General features: G+C 36.1%; 1 protein-coding gene across 1 annotated transcript; it reads right to left on the reverse strand.

Annotated features, from left to right (window-relative positions):
• Nucleotides 1–35: 35 nt before the first annotated feature.
• On the reverse strand, nucleotides 36–9,329 carry LOC113539356 (TLC domain-containing protein 4-B-like). Its single transcript, XM_026935072.3, has 7 exons — nucleotides 9,151–9,329; nucleotides 8,912–9,078; nucleotides 8,693–8,782; nucleotides 8,527–8,585; nucleotides 5,888–5,982; nucleotides 4,020–4,093; nucleotides 36–2,769 (listed from the first exon to the last, which is right to left on the reverse strand). Exons 2-7 carry the CDS (start codon nucleotides 9,064–9,066, stop codon nucleotides 2,451–2,453), a joined length of 792 nt encoding a protein of 263 aa, XP_026790873.1. The 5' UTR covers nucleotides 9,067–9,078; nucleotides 9,151–9,329; the 3' UTR covers nucleotides 36–2,450.
• Nucleotides 9,330–16,454: the final 7,125 nt, after the last annotated feature.

Here is a 16,454-nt window from a genome sequence, read left to right on the forward strand (position 1 = left end):
ATTTCCGGTACGTATGGAGACTTTTGGGACACTCTGTAGTGTGACTAAGTAGTATTCATACCAATGGTGTACCTATAAATGATTTAATATTGTAGTATGCACTTTGGGATGTAGCCCAAGTATTCACAACTGAAGTAATAATAATTATCTGCTTATCTCTCACCGATATCACAGAACTGTTACAGAATTTTAAAAAAATGTATCATGCACATCAACGTGACTGTTGTTTAGTTCAGAGGCCGATAGCTCTAGCTACCTATATGTGTTATTGATGTTCTTCTCCAGCTTGTCAAAAACATTAGGCATGAGCCAGATTGTGTTAGCACACTAGCTAAAACAGAGAGCAATAAATATACACACAGGTCCCGATGACTCACTCATTAGGCTGTGGCTGTGATTGGCTGTGGCTCCTGCCTGTCACCATGTAGTTGGACTTCTCTTAGCCTAAAGTTGGGGCACGATGAGGTTTCACTAAAGTGTTTGTATCTGAAGTGGGTACAAAGTCAAGTCAATTCAAGTTTTATTTCTATATCACATTTAAATGACAGCAAGTGTCAACCAAAGTGCTGCACAGTAAAATCAAATCAAATAGATTAAATAAGACAATAGGGAGACAGCAAAAAAATACCATCAATATCAAGACAAAAACAAACAGATAGCCAGATGATGGAGACCTTTAAAGGACTCAAATGCTTTGGAGAATAAATATGTTTTCAAATTGGATTTAAAAATGTCTGTTGTGGGGGATAACTTTATAATCAATAATGAAATATGGTTTTTAAAAAAAAAAAGTGCATACAAATTTCCTGCCAATTTCGACTCTACTACAGAATTGTCAGGGCAACTTTTAGCAGCTCAGAAATGTCATATTATAATGTATTTTTTTTTCTCTCCTCATTAACTCAATTAAGTCTATTATTTATAGTTGCTCATTGAAAGTTTTGGTTACATATAACATTAACTTTCTCTTCTAACCCATTCATTAGCATTTCTTCAAATCACAATTCATATGATATTCTGTAGTAGACAGTTTTTATACCGGCTGCTTCACGTGGGTTTGAGTATATACATTCATCCAGAGAATCCATAATTAAAATCTTTTTTATAGGCATGCATGGTCCCTTATAATATGTATAACATATGTCATGGCATCCATTTTGCTCCAGTCATAAGCCATGGACCTGTTAGTTCCTTTATGTTAAACTGTGCTGATGTTGTGCTGACTTTATTGCATCCGATAAAACAAAGGCAAATTTGGTTTCGCTTCATAGCAGCATAGCGTCGTTGGTTTTGATTGTCCGGATTTTTATCCTCAGTCCTTCAGTTACTCTGTGAAGAGTTCATTTGTAGTCCATATTGAAACTCTTTGCAGGTGCAGTTGGAGTAGGCGCTGTCAGGACTTGCCAGTTTATCAGGTATACCAAACTTGCACCTACTCTAATTGGCTATTTTAGATAATAATTTATATCTACTATAAAGTGAAGATTACAATTTATTAAGTAAGATTACAATTTACTATACACCATCTCTTGATACGCACAATTTGTCAGCCTTCCTTTACTCCATTAATCAATGAAAAGGGGCTCTACATTTTAACATCAGAGTACTCTGGAACGACTTGTCACTCAAAAATACAACAAAAAATATTGTCTGAATGTCTGACAATAACACAAACGTTTTGAGCTCTCAGATATAACTGACGCTCTCTGGAAGCCCCGCCCCTTCCTCCCCTCTCAGTTTAGTTTTGGCCGGTCCTCATGGTGCTTGAAAGATACGCTGACATAGCGCTCTCACATTCTATTCAAGGTAAATGGTGAATTTTTAAGTTTGTTAATGTATAGTAAAATTTATTATCATGTTTGACTTAGCTAGCATTAGACAAGGGTTTGGTTAACATTAGCTAACTATATTTATTCGGGAGGCCACCGAAAAGTTTGGCAAAATATGGTGAAAAGAAAAAAACTGAAAGTTTTGACCAAAAATAAACAGGGCTACAAATGAAATGTCAAGTCTAACACTTTACAAATAATGTTAATGCCAGTTAATTGTAAAGTGATTTTAAAACACTGTTTGTTTGCTTTGCTCTCCTGAGTGCAGACATGTTTAAATAGATTGAGCAGCTGAACAGCAGTGTGGAAACATTTAACAGTTTCTATCTGGGACACAGACAGTTGAAGAACTGTACTGAAAATGTAAGGTCTTGTCATTTATTTCCATTGATGAGTAGAGGAGAGGAGGACTGACAGTTCGTTCATGTTGACACTTGGGCTACTGTCAGTAATTGTACACCTACAAAGTGCTCGCTATTTGCTCTTTAGGCCCATGTATAGAGATCCTGTATTGTCTTGCATGCTCCCTCATGGTCCTGGAGGCTTAATATTTAATATCACAGTATTTGTTTATAAGGATGAGACACCAGTAAAAGTTGACTAGGCTTAACCTTCTCAGTCTCAGTCAATTTTTGGGCTCTTCAATTCTGTCACTGGTTTTTGGGATCTGCTGGAGCGTAGAACTTTGAGGCAGCCCCGAAGGATCTTGCGCATCCACATGATGTTCATGATGTCAAGGCAGAGGCTACAGAGGATCCACGCACTGCGAGCCCCCGGTGTGAGTCTGTAGAAAGCCTCAGTGCCATACACACTGTACATTTGGCTGTAGTAGACTGGAATGACTGCGATCCTCACCAGGAAAAAGGAGGACGCCATGGCTACTCCATTAACAAGGCTGGGTTTGGAAAGCTTGTGGTAGCCCAGAACCTGAAGAAACCACCTGAAATCACATCATGTGGTCATTATTAACTCAAACATGACCTTTAATTAGTCATTCTACTGAGCAGTCAGAGATGACCTTTGAGTAGGCATGTGCTGATATTACATTTTTTTAATGACAACTATCTAAGGTTTTTCCTGTTTCATTAAATTATCACAATTAATAAAAAATGTTCATGTTCTGCTTCTTGTGTTTGTCAAACTTCCTCAAAATTATCGAATTTTTTTTTTTTACAAATTTTGGCACCAAAATCTAGAACTATGCTTTTCCTTTGGTCACTGGCCCAGTACCAAATTTTCCAGTTATGTTTTTTTTTTTTTTTTTTTTGTAGCTGTTTAAGGTTGGTACCAAGAGAAACTAATTGTACTCAAGGACAGAACTTTTTCTTGCTACTTGGTTATGGGTAACATATCATGCAACGTTCGACATCATATAAACTGACGTAAACACCAAATAAAAAAAAAAACCCGGAATATAAAGCAAATTATAGTGTGGTGTCTTGGTGTAGTCCATTGCCAAATTAAATGGTTAGTGTAATACAGATTAAACACTAAGCAGAGTTTGTTATGCAATCCAAAAATCATGGCTAACTACATTTATTAGCAAGATTGTGTGTCAATTAAACTCTGCAAAGAGGATGTTAAGGGTAAGTTTGCATCACCCATTGTTTCTGAATAGAAGAAAGGAAAATGTACTTCCATTTTACAACTTATCTAAAAACACTGTACAGAAAAATGACAAAATGTTAAAAAAAAAAAGAAACCATTGGTGTATCCTGCAACAAGACAATAATCCAAAAACACACACAGAAAGAACAGTATCATAATTTGAAAAGAGATTTTGCCATGCCCCTCCCAGTTTCCAGGTATTTAGTAACCTCTTTATCCTGTTGAGGAGTGACATCTCATGGATCTGGAGCGTATCCTTGGAACACTGGTTGTGAGGCAGGAATACGCCCAGGGTGGGACACATGCACACACATTTATACAATTAAGCATTGCCAATCCACCTCCTGGGATGTTTTTTGGGAGGTGAGAGAAAGACATGCAGACATGGAGAGAACATGTGAAAAATCAAGCAAGGAATCTGAGCTCAGGATTGAACATGAGACGTTCTGAAGTTATTAGAGAATATTTACAAAATTTACAAAAAAGGGGTGCAAACTTTTGCACTCAACAGTATTTTGGGAGTCTGAGTGCTAATCAGAAATGTGTGTGTATGTGTGTTAGATTTTAACTTATTAAACTCACCTCTGGTTCACGAAGGGGGTGGAAAATTCAGCAAGTAGACGGAAATTGGCAAAATAGGGCAATATACCCTGACTCTGAAAAAAAAAATTGCACATGAATTAAACTTGTCATAAACGTGTACTCAAAATGAAAGTTTTCTGTAGTGTGAAATCCATTTTGTTGTCCATTTTATACTGTATATCTAACCCTAGATATATAAGATTCTAATATGATGCTCATAGGTTTCAAACTATTTGTAGAAATTAAAATGTTAGATATGCTTCAGAAAATTCCAAAATGATGTAGAAAGTTGTTTAGCACTCAAAATAATGTTCCAATAAATTATATTATTATTACAATAAATAAACTTCTCGTATAGGAAAAAGGGTGCTAAAAATGAATACTTTGAGGAGAAATTAGCCTACAATACATATTGTACATGAACCCTTTTTCCAGAGTTGTTGAAATACAAATAAATTTGAATTACATCTTTGTTTGTAGTTTATATTATTTAGCCATTTCATATTTTATTTATCTGACAAAATAATAAAATAATTCATGTTTAACATAGGCAATTTTAAACTTTTAAACAGTATCCAAAATGTATGTATTAGGGAAAATATTAAAGAATTATAATCAAAGAGGGTAAAAACAGGCACATGCAAATAAAAAGACTGAACTGTAATAAATTTTCATAAACAAAATAAGGGCAAAAAACAAAAAAGAAAAAAAAAGGCTGAACACCAGGAACAGCACTGACACAGCACTGACTTTAAACTTTTAAACAGTACTGTATATTCTGAGTAAACTAAAGCAGTAGATAAAATCTTTATGTTGCCAGCCAGTGTGTACATGGTGTACATGATTTTCTTTCAGTCATTAAGGAAAGCACTGGTGTGGAACGTTAACACTAAACAACTCCTGCACAGAGTCAGTCTTGAGGGAATCCCAGCCACGTAAGTCTTTCATTTACACACACCAGAGCCAGAAAATAAATCCTTGGTTACCTCACCCAGGTAAAAAAAAAAAAAAAAAAAAAAAAAAAAAAAAAAAAAATATTAAAGCTTTTCAAGAAAATTAAACTAAACTGAGGTTTGGAGTTCTCAAGGATTCTTCTTGTTTGTCTTTGCATAAGAACCTCATTGTAGAGCATCATTAATTTGGACTTTTGTGGATTTGTTTATATTGCTTGAACAAAAATATACCTGTACAGTACAATTTTTCTGACAGTGTAACAAAACCTAGACCCTAGAATCTTAATAATAATTGTTTTAATAAGATTTATTTTAAAATATTTCATAAATATTACTTATTATTAATGAATACAAATGTTTTATTAATACACCTTAATGTTAAAAAGAAAGCTTAATAATTGTCCTATGAACTGAATCAGTGAGGATTTAGAGCAGTAAGAACACTAAAATATTATTTGTATTATAAAGGCCTCTAAAGGCTGCTTATGGAAACACACACACACGTATATCATAGAGGCAGTAACCAGACAACAAGCCTTTTAACAAGGTTTCAGCATTAAACATTAACATTAACATATATAATGCTTTCTTGTTATGACTGTAAATACAGATCAGAAATCTAGTAAAAATGAAAGAGACTATAAGGACTCAATAATACAACTATGACAACTCTAAGAGGACAAAAACTAAACTAGACTACGTAATCCCTATCTCTCTCTCTCTCGCTCTCTCTCTACATGTGTGTGTTCATTTTTGTAAGTAGCATGCCCATCATAAAAACACATACATGTTATAATTATGGCATATTACAACTAGACTAATATTAAAAAAAGTATAATGATAAATCCCAGCAGATAGAAAGAAAAATGACTTTTTGTAGTTAGTATCGTCAATCTGTCAAATCTACAAACTCACCAGTACATAATAATAGGCATAAAGAGCAGCAAGGTGGTGTATGACAAAATACTTCTCTCCTATGAAATCCCAGAAGTAGATCATAAGCAGCAGATCTGAAAAGGAAAGAAAGCACAGTGTCAAAGCTCCATTTTAACCAAACAGTATGACAGAATCATCACATGTTCACTTCTGATGGCCATACAAAGGCCACTGCAAATTCATTAATCTCTAAAATTTGTCACAGCGGATACAGCAACAGCACACTTTACAGTACAATGATCATTATTCCAAATGAGCCTGTGGTTACACGCAGGTACATTTCATTTTGACTGACTTCTCAATTGATTGAGTAATTACAGTAATTCAAAATAATTTTATTGGAAAATTATTCCAAGTAAAAAGATTAAAGAACACTAAAAAGGTGAAGGGCTGCTGCTAACTAAAGCCTGACTGATACAGAAATTGTCACTAGGAGCTAAAGGTTCTGGTAGCCCATAAAATCAGCTGATAGGATTATGCAGACATCAATAGTTTTAGTTAAACAGATATTGCCAATTTTAACAGCACAAACACAAGTACCCAAAATGTATGTATTAGGGAAAATATTAAAGAATCATAATCAAAGAGGGTAAAAACAGGCACATGCAAATAAAAAGACTGAACATTGAACAAGACTGAAGACATTTTCATAAACAAAATAAGGGCAAAAAAAACAAAAAAAAAACACTCAACTCCAGGAACAGCAGTGACACAACTAGGAAACCCACAGCTCAGTAATGCAGCTTTATACATGGAATACATCATAAACATACCAGGAGACCAAGAGGTCATAAATATACAGAATTACAAGATATAACAAGCAAGTAAGTGAAACAAATAACTATCATAGCAAGAGCAAATGAGAACAAGAAGCACTGACCACAAAAGGAATGTATGTAAGGAATGTAGGGGAGTATGGTGAGTGAACAGGGATGGAATCAGGGTGGATGTGACACATTGGCATACTCAGCATACTACTCATACTAAACCCCACCCGAAAGAAGTATATGTAGTGCTCAGTATGTCATCAGCATGAATATTTCCAGTACGCTAAATGTTATATACTACTCAGTGTTCACACTGTGGTATTTTTCATGTAAATGTTGCAGCTAACCCAAAAATGTACCTTCTAAGCATACTTAGCAAGAGGGGTTCCTCAGTGGTTCTCTGGATGGATAAGGGTTCTAGCTTCCTAAAGGAACCCTCTTGCTTGTAGGGTTCCAATAAGGGTTCCCTCAGAAGAGCAAACTGAGAGAGCCTTAAGGTGTCTTGATTTAACCTGTTTTATCTAGCAATTGGTAAATACTAGCTTCTTAGTCTGCTAGTTTTATTCTTTATTTTAGATAACAATTAATATTTTTCCTTAGTGGATCTTTAATATTTACCCGTCCATGACAGCTTAACATTTCTTGATATAGACCAGAACATTAACTGTAGTTTGCTCTGTGGAGGAACCCTTAAATATTTCCATTGGAAAAGCTAATAGTTCTTACCACCTAAAGAACCACAGACCTTCTGTCTGGCTATAAAGCATTTGTTACCTTGCTGTACAATTTCTGGCTTTATAGCTAAAAGTTAATGCATTTTGGTTCACAGTAAATGAAATCAACTTAGCAAACAAATTGCAGAAAACTCTGCAGAAAAACTGCAGAAAATAGTACACACTTTGTCTCTCTAAGAGTACTCTTAAAGCTTTTAACCCAACATCATTTAACTATCTATAGAAACTTTGAAGAATCCCTTTTCTCAGAGTGTATGTAGTATACAGTACAGTGGCGTAGCCAATGAGTCGTATAAGGGGGATGAGGAAATGGTCTAAATAAAATCACTGCATGATCTGTACAAATACATTGCTAATAATGTGCTCATACATTAGTATGACTATTAGTCAGACAGTAGGAGGAGTGGTCGTATTCAGAATTTGTCATTTTATTATTTAAAACAATATCTACTGTCTAGCAATCTTGCCATATGAATAACATTAATAAAATAGTTCAACTAAAAATGATTTAAACATCAATATCCTTTTTCTCAGAGAGCTATGTTTTCCTTAATTCCCCCTAGTCTTGAAAAAACTTTTCCCATATCGGGAAGTGCTGCATGAATGTTTGAAAACATTGAGGTAGGAATTTTTATTACATTTGATGAATTTAAAGTGTAAAGTCAATTTTTACATTCAGTGTAGCTACGTGGCTAGTAGCTTTCAAACAGAAACAGCAAAAATCCTGATTGGTTAATCCTGTTTCAACGTGATTAAATAAACTAAGCAACATGTCCGTAATGATGACTTGATGTTAATGTTGACCTATTATGAGCAATATTACAGCACAGTTACTGTGAAACAAAAATGTTATTTGACACATTCATAATCAGCTGTGAGGTACTGAAATCCACCCCATAGCTACACCTCTGATACAGTGTTTACTGGTGTAGTTCAGCATATATGTATATCATTATGAACATACAGTGCACATACCTCACAATGCCTCTCACACACACAAAAAAGAAATGCAACCTTAATATCAGGTCAACCGATATATCGATATAGACCCTGCGACTGACCTGTGGTACGAAGGGTTAATAGTTGTAAAGGGTTAAATTGTTGTAAATGTCCCCACCTGAGATGAGGTAGCCTGCGGTTATGCCCACATTCAGTTTCACCAGTGTTGGATCTCCCCTTTAAGAAAAGACAAGATCATCAATGAATGAATTATGAACAATTATGTACAGTTATGAATGAATGTACAATTTTATACATAAATAATATCACAATAAAACTCTCACCAAACAGGATCTTTCTTGATAACTTCATCAAAAAGTAATATGTAGAGACAAAAAAGTCCCACGACCAAAGCATGGACTGTGGAGACGGCCCTGTTTGGGATACACAGAGCCTGCATTTTATAATATAACATGAAACAGGGACATGTAAACATAAAATGATATTGCTCTACACAAATACACAGGAAACATACAAAAAAGATATAGTAATAAAAAACTGACCTGGAGCTCCACTCTGTCCTCTGCATGTGTGTGAGTGTGAGAAAAGCTGGAATGAGGCGCTCGGACAGCCATGGACATGCGACATGAAAGATCCACTGAGAGATGAGGAAACTGCTGAGAGTAACCAGCACCACAATGATGCTCAGAGGCTCCATAGCCACCTCGTCCTGCAGAGAGAGGAAGTGTGAGAGAGGGACAGAGACAGTACAGGATAAAGGAAAGAGGTAATCCATACACACCGCTGTTCCCACTCCAGCATGCAGTAAATTCCTCACTTGGCTACATCATGCCTTGTGCTGTAAAAAAAGGACTATTTCCTGGTTTCAGATTTGCAGCTGGGTGAAAAGCATCACTTGTCCCACGTGCTGCCGCAGTACCTCTCTGCTGCCAAATGCCTGGTGTGGAGCTCCGTTTGCATATCTGCTGATACAGCGCTATTGGACAACCAATTCTCATATTGCTGTATCCTTCTTTCACAGTGAAATGACCAGTGGCTTTGGGAGATGCACGTGAAAAGGAGCGGAGTACAAGCATCTGGCATAATATGCACTGTCAGGAAAAAAATACTAGACAGGCTTATTTTTGTTTCCGAAGGTGGTCTTTACAGTTCAATCATGCACGTTAAATATGTTTCAATATGTTCCATCTATCCTATAGAACACTAGATTCCTTAATAGTACACTTTTTAACAAGAGTGTAGCTGACATACTGGGAGTAAATGTAGTCCTGTTTTTGATAAATTCCATAATCCTATGATAATTTGTTTATAAGAAAAAATTCCCTGATTCAATCCTGAGCTCGGGTTACTCTCTGTGCTAAGTTTCTTCTCGTGTCCATGTGGGTTTCCTCCGGGTTCTCCGGTTTCCTCCTTCCTCCCAAAAACATGCCAGTATGTGGATTGGCTAAAACAAATTGACCCTAGATGTGAATGAATGTGTGAATTTGTGTGCATGGTACCATGTGATGGAGTGGTGTCCCATCCAATATGTACTCCCAATATGTAGACCCTGACCAGGATAAAGCAGTTACTGAAAGTGAGTGAGTGTAGTTGATCATATCCTTACTTGGTGCAAACACCATAGTTAAGCTACATATCTAATTAAAAAAGTGATTTTGTTGAAGACAGACAAACAGACAGTCTGGGACTATGTTATCATCATAGGCTTGGATTAATGCCAAATTGCACTAAAGGACAAAAGTAATTCTGGTTTTCCAACACGGCTGCCCCCTCATGTTACAGCTACGGTGGGAAGTTTTGTTCATGTTTCTAGAGTACAATAAATCACACTGTGTCCTAAAACCACATAAGCAAGTATATCAATCAAGAGCTGTAATCAGTTAGATAGATATGAAGAAGAATTGATAGCATGTTTGCTACTAATTAAAGATACAAATTTCAGACAACGAACATGTTGGGGTAAGAGAAATTAAATTTTTCACCAAATCATTCCTTTAAGCATATGATACTCTGAGTATACAGTATATGAAGTCATCTTCTTCTACTACTACTACTACTACTATAATAATAATAATAATAATAATAATAATAATACTGTAAAAATTAAACTGTGTATTATGTATTTGTTCTCGTGCTCAGGCAGTGTGAACTGGGTGTTCATCGCTCAGGACTAGATCTGATCCTAACTGACCGACAGAAAACAGTTATCCTCTTTGGTCACACCTCTACCACCTCCACTGTCACTCATAGGGTTCCCTGAGGCTCAGTGCTTGAACCCCTGCCAGTCATTATCTACATATGCTGACTTTCACTGCTATGCCGGTGCCAGACAGATCTACCTCAACACTAAATCCTTCCAAAAATCTGAAACGCATCAAAATCTGTGAAACACAGCTTTCTCTAGATCAAGTGGTCCTATAATATGCACATTGATGACTCAGCTGTATCTCTTTCCCCCATTTCGTAATCTTGGTATCATTCTGGACCGCATTCTGTCATTCGAACCTCACAAGATTCACTATAAAAACCTTTACCAGTCTTGGATTTTGTCTTTCCCCCATTGCTCCCTCTTTTTTCACTGCCTAAACCTAAAACTTGCCTAGACTGGATGACAATGGATGATATTTTGTGTTATGTCATTTCATCTCATTTTTCCTGATGCTTTCCCCACCCACATCATTGTCTCTTAATTTGATGTAATTTTATCTGTCTCTCAGTGTTTATTTCTGTTTCCCCATATTGCAAGGTAAGTGTCTTTGGGTTAGGGCAGCATAGTGGTGCAGCAGACAACACTGGGTTATTGTCTGTACAGAGTTTTGCAGGTTTTCCCCATGTTTGTACTGGGTTTTCTCCAGGTTCTCCAGTCTCCTCCCACCTAGCAAAAACATGCTGTTAGGTGGATTGGTCCGATTGGCCCTAGGTGTGAATGAGTGTGTGCACAGTGCCCTGCAACTGACTGGCATTCTATCCTGGATGTGTTCCCAGTGGTCCTGGTATAGGCTCCAGCTCGAGGATCAAGACCAAGATGAAGCACTTACTGAAGATGAATGAATGTCTTTGGGTTATTGAAAAGTACTTATTATTATTATTATTATTAGTAGTAGTAGTAGTAGTAGTAGCAGTAGTGTACTATATCCATTAGACATTGAAAATAACATTAAAATCCACCAAGAACGTATATCTTGCCAGCCCTCTGTCAATCCCTCCATAATAAGAAATAATGATGGGCAGTGATACAAGAACCAGAGTGACCTTGTCAGATTTGAACTGCCCTCCAGCAGTGTGGAGTTACTGCTGACACATGTAACACTATAGGAGGAAAAAAGTGCAAAGCACTGAACTGTCTACAGAATCATCCTCTGCATTTAGGCTATATAAACATCAGGGGTGGAGTGACATGATACTTTTACAGTATTTAGCTATACAACCTAATATCAGGATTCTCAGTACATCACTATATCTGCTTACACCTTCACATTTTTAAAGAGGATGGAATTAGATAGTTTAACAGTGTGGTCACAGTAAGAGAGTACAATTATTTGGTTAGGGAAGCTACTGGGATTTTTTTAAAGGCACTTGCTAAGCATTCAAAATAATATAGTATCGCTTGGTATATTTATTCTTTAAAAATGAAGACCATTCACAGGCACCTAGGAATAAGGTTTGAGCCATTATTTATGCTAATGTGGCATAATAATAATAATAATAATAATAATAATAATAATAATAAAGAAAATGAAGCTGAAAAAGCATAAGTTATATTGCACCTTCCCACTCACTGATCACAACAAACAGCCAGATGAAAGGAAGAAAGAGGAAGAAGACTGAAAGGATGATTTGCATATTAACATTAATCTTGTAATTTTAGTCTAACTCAACCACAACTGAAACAGGATGCACTGCATAAAAAAGGAAGAATGTGGAGCTGAGGAATGATGCAGAAAAAGTAAAAAGTGTATAAGGACACTGTGTAGCTGGGAAGATTTGAAAAATGATGGTTCTCCAGGGAGGTGGAGATATCCACACACACATACACACACATACACACAAACACTCATTATTTCTCAGATAGTAAATATTCCTAAATGGTGTAAATGTTCCAAAAGGGTATTTGCATAGGAAAAGTAAAGCTATACCCAGTAATTTTGTTACATAAAATCCAAATAAATGCAGCACTAGCTCTACCCTTCAGATTTGGTTGGATCTTGGTGGTCCAAATCCTTTGTTTGTTCTCCTGTTTACAGAGGTTTTTTTCATTAAGCTAAAACTGGATTGATCCAGTTGGAATGTAAAGAGAACTTTATCAAATATTACAAAAAAATTTCTGATTTATGCCTAGTCCACACTAACATGGATCATTTTTCAAACACTGTTTATATGTTTTGGCCACACTACTGTTTTTAGGTCACTTTCTGAAAGTTTACAGTCCACAATGAAATGCAGAAATGATAGTGTCTGATCCATAACTTTTATGTAATCTACTCCATTTTTGTTTGTTTTGATAACATGTATGTAAAACCCACTTTCCTGCATGTATACTGTATACTATACAAAGCAGTCAAATATGAAAATAAACTACCTAATGCAAATGGGCTCCATCATCTTGGAATTGTGAAGATCACATGATAGTTATATGTCAAAGTTTATGATGAGTTAATTTTTCTTGATCCACACTACATGAAAACAGTGAAAACAGTGTTTTAATAAATAGCACGGTTTATGTATTAGATTATTTGTAAAAGTCAAACATTTACATGCATTTACATCTATTCATTTGGTAGATGTTATTATCCAAAGGGCCTAAGAGTCATGCAGTCCAATCACAAGGCTGTTAAAGGTGTTAACAGAGAGAGAAAAGGCACAGAGATGGTGTATGTTGCCAGACTGGGCAATGCCTTGTCCAGTTGGGATATTTTAATCACATTTGTCTTGGGCGGGTCAGTTATAATTTGGGATAATTGTGTTTTTGAATCATGATATCTATGTTTTTATGGAACAGTTATTTTGGTTTGTTTTGAACTGAGAAGATTTTAGACTTTGACTGATTTGCTAAATCATCCAGTCTAGTAATCCTAGGAAAGATATTTCATGTTTTACTTTTATCTATGCATAATTATTTAGATTCCCAAAGCCCTACTCTTTATGCACTATAATATATTGTAGGTGGCTTTCAGCTCAGTGAAAGTTGTCTAGAAATTTGCAACTGGTGTAATTTTCTAAAAGTTGTTCCTGGCAGTTTCCTGTTTATGGCCACACATCCCCTGATAGCTGTGCTAAGGTCTCGGGGAAGCACAGGGAAAGAAAAGACAAGACTTGCTGTCAAGTCTGTGCTCAGGATATCCTGGAAAAGAAAACGTTCTGAAATCATGGCCTCAACCTCTCACTAATTTTAGCAAAGACCTTGTTTAGCAATAATGCTCAACACGTTGTGACCAATTTCTGTTCTAAGAACATGGCCTTAATTAGATCTAATTCACTCTTGTTTTCAGTGGGACATGGAACCATGGAAAACAATATGTGCTCTTATAGAAGATAGTTTCACAAAAAGCTATATTAATTTAGTATTATGAGTGGCATGTAGTTAGTGAAGTTTTTGTGGTATTTATACTAACCATCCATATATGATTCTCAGGTGCATTTATTATCTTATACACTTAACTATTGGTAGCCATAACCTTACCAAAATGTCCCAAAATATGTATGGCTTTTCCATTTGACCTGTAATTGGTGGCAATCATGTCCAAACCTCAGAAAAAAAAAAAAAAGAAAAAAAAAAACGCCCAGCAGATTAACTACCAAGCTTATGTTTATGGAAGTCTAAAAGTATCAAAATGGCTACAAAAAATCAATTCCCTGCATGTGCTAAAATATTTGTCACTTCATACCCAACACATAGTTTCAGATTGGCCGGATTGCAAGTTCGAGAAGATTAGCTGCATGCTAGTGCTATGCTGAAGAGTATGTTTTTATTTGACTTAAATAACATACCGCAGATTAGCAACGTACTGCAGATTAGCAACACAACATTTAAACAGGAGGTTAATGGAAACACCAAGAAGATCTTAAAAGTGAATTGTAAACAGAGGTGTATCTACAGGGCAGGCAAGGCAGGCAATTGCCTGGGGCCCCGGATTCTGAGAGGGCCCCGAGGGTTGATCATTTAAATAATCAGAAATTTCATAAAATAATGCGCAACAACATCTTAGTAACCCCCTTTGCAGGGATCTATCTCATTTGAAGACTTGTTTATGCTCCTGCGCCACCCCTTCACATTCGAGTTGTGCGAGCTTTAATTCCTGAAAATGAAGAGGACATAGCCTACCTATCTGGCAGCCAGAAGCGCAAGAGAAAACAAGAAGAGGAGGAAAAGAGGAAACAGGACAGCGGTAAGTGATACAGATAATGACGAATGAATTAAAGATCATTAAAGACAAACAAACCCACATCTTCTCGTCCAATTTCAGTTTTATTTCACCTTATTATTTGCAAGATGAATTACTGGTAATAGTTAGCTAGGGTTAGCATGTTCTGAGTAGAGTTAGGAATTCTTAATGTGGGCTGAAATACAAAAGGTGTTACTGGGAACAATGTTCACAACACCGGCGGCAACGCTTGGCAAGTATCAGTACTGTGTCTTTTGCTCCCGTGAAGCAATACTTTACGTTAGCTAAAACGTTAGTTAATGTTAGTTAACATTAGTTGAAGATGTACATTTTGTTTCTTTTCTGAGATTTGATTTCCTGTTTGTAAAACACACCATGAATAGATATGAATAAATGTTAGATGTGTTTTAACTACTTTTAAATGTACATTGTATAACTATATCTCTGAGTAACATGAAGACATAACAAAAAAAAACATAAATCTTTCAAATGGGCCCCATGCATTTATTTTGCCTCGGGCCACCACATAATCCAGGTTCACCTCTGATTGAAAAAATGCCTAAAAATGACATAAATGTTTGCGTAAACCTTGTGTTAGCACCTGGAGAGTTGTGCTGCACAGGCATCTGACATATCTGTCATGTAGCTACCTGGTACTTTTGTTCATTCCAGACAAAATTGGATGCTGTAGTTCTTACATGTGACCACAAAATGACCACACTGTCCAGAATTCAATACAACAACAAAATTCAACTTGAGAAACTGGCCGAACAGCTATACTTGTTAACTAAGCAAACACTAAGGGATCTTGATTAACCTGTGTGGTTACACACCCATCTGTTTCTGTAAGCAGAACAGATTCTATGTGTGGCTGCATGGGAAAACATTTCCTACTATATACTGTTCAGAAAACAACAGACTTTCTTGAATTAAAATATATTTCTCTTTTGCATGTATCTTAAGGACAAATTAAGTTCTTCTTACCCCAAAAGTGTAAAGGGAGAAAATTGCATTTAAACGACATACTCAGACTGCGGTGCAGGAGATTCACTGGTACGTGATTACAAACTGAATTGATTAGGTTTATGTGTGTTTCACAACAGCATGTAGCTACATGCATGACATTCACTGTGTAAGGAAATCTTAATTAGCTAAAAAAGAAGATTTTAGACATCTTTAGGCAGACGAACTTGGTTTTTACGACTGTGTTTGTTAAACTGTCTCCTTACACAACATGATCTTTGCAGGCAGATAACCAAGGCAAGGTTAAAAACAAAATAAAACATTTTCCAAATTATTCTGGTGATATGTATTTATGGTTCCTTAAAGCTGAGTTGTCGAAATATTTTTGACCAAAATGTAATTTTTTTTGTCTCTTTTGACTGTATGATAGAATTCACCCACATTGTCATCTAATGGGATTTCCCACACCGTCAGATATATTATAATGTTACTAAGAGAGAGAGAGAGAGAGACAGAGAAAGAGAGAGAAATCGAGATCAGATCAAGTGAGAGAGAAAGAGAAAAAAGAGAGAGGCTGGTGAGGGCATGACTGCTTATCGCAGCTATAACATAAGTGAGAACAGGAACTAATTCATCTCTTTTATGGTCTACAACATTAAATCTAACTAGAAATCACTAAAATGTGTGACATTTCATACATTAATATATTAAACATTCTAATAGTTAGCAAATCGGGCCG

The sequence above is a fragment of the Pangasianodon hypophthalmus genome, chromosome 14 (assembly GCF_027358585.1).
Source record: "Pangasianodon hypophthalmus isolate fPanHyp1 chromosome 14, fPanHyp1.pri, whole genome shotgun sequence".
Lineage (NCBI taxonomy): Eukaryota > Metazoa > Chordata > Actinopteri > Siluriformes > Pangasiidae > Pangasianodon > Pangasianodon hypophthalmus.

Bases quoted from the DNA above. Each gene is read 5' to 3' on its own strand.
- LOC113539356 (XM_026935072.3), bottom strand. From the start codon at position 9,066: ATGGAGCCTCTGAGCATCATTGTGGTGCTGGTTACTCTCAGCAGTTTC. The intron at 8,586-8,692 runs GTGAGAGTTTTA...CTTTTCTTAAAG, and splicing joins ATCAAGAAAGATCCTGTTTG to GGGAGATCCAACACTGGTGA. The intron at 2,770-4,019 runs GTGAGTTTAATA...ATGTGATTTCAG, and splicing joins ACCCCCTTCGTGAACCAGAG to GTGGTTTCTTCAGGTTCTGG.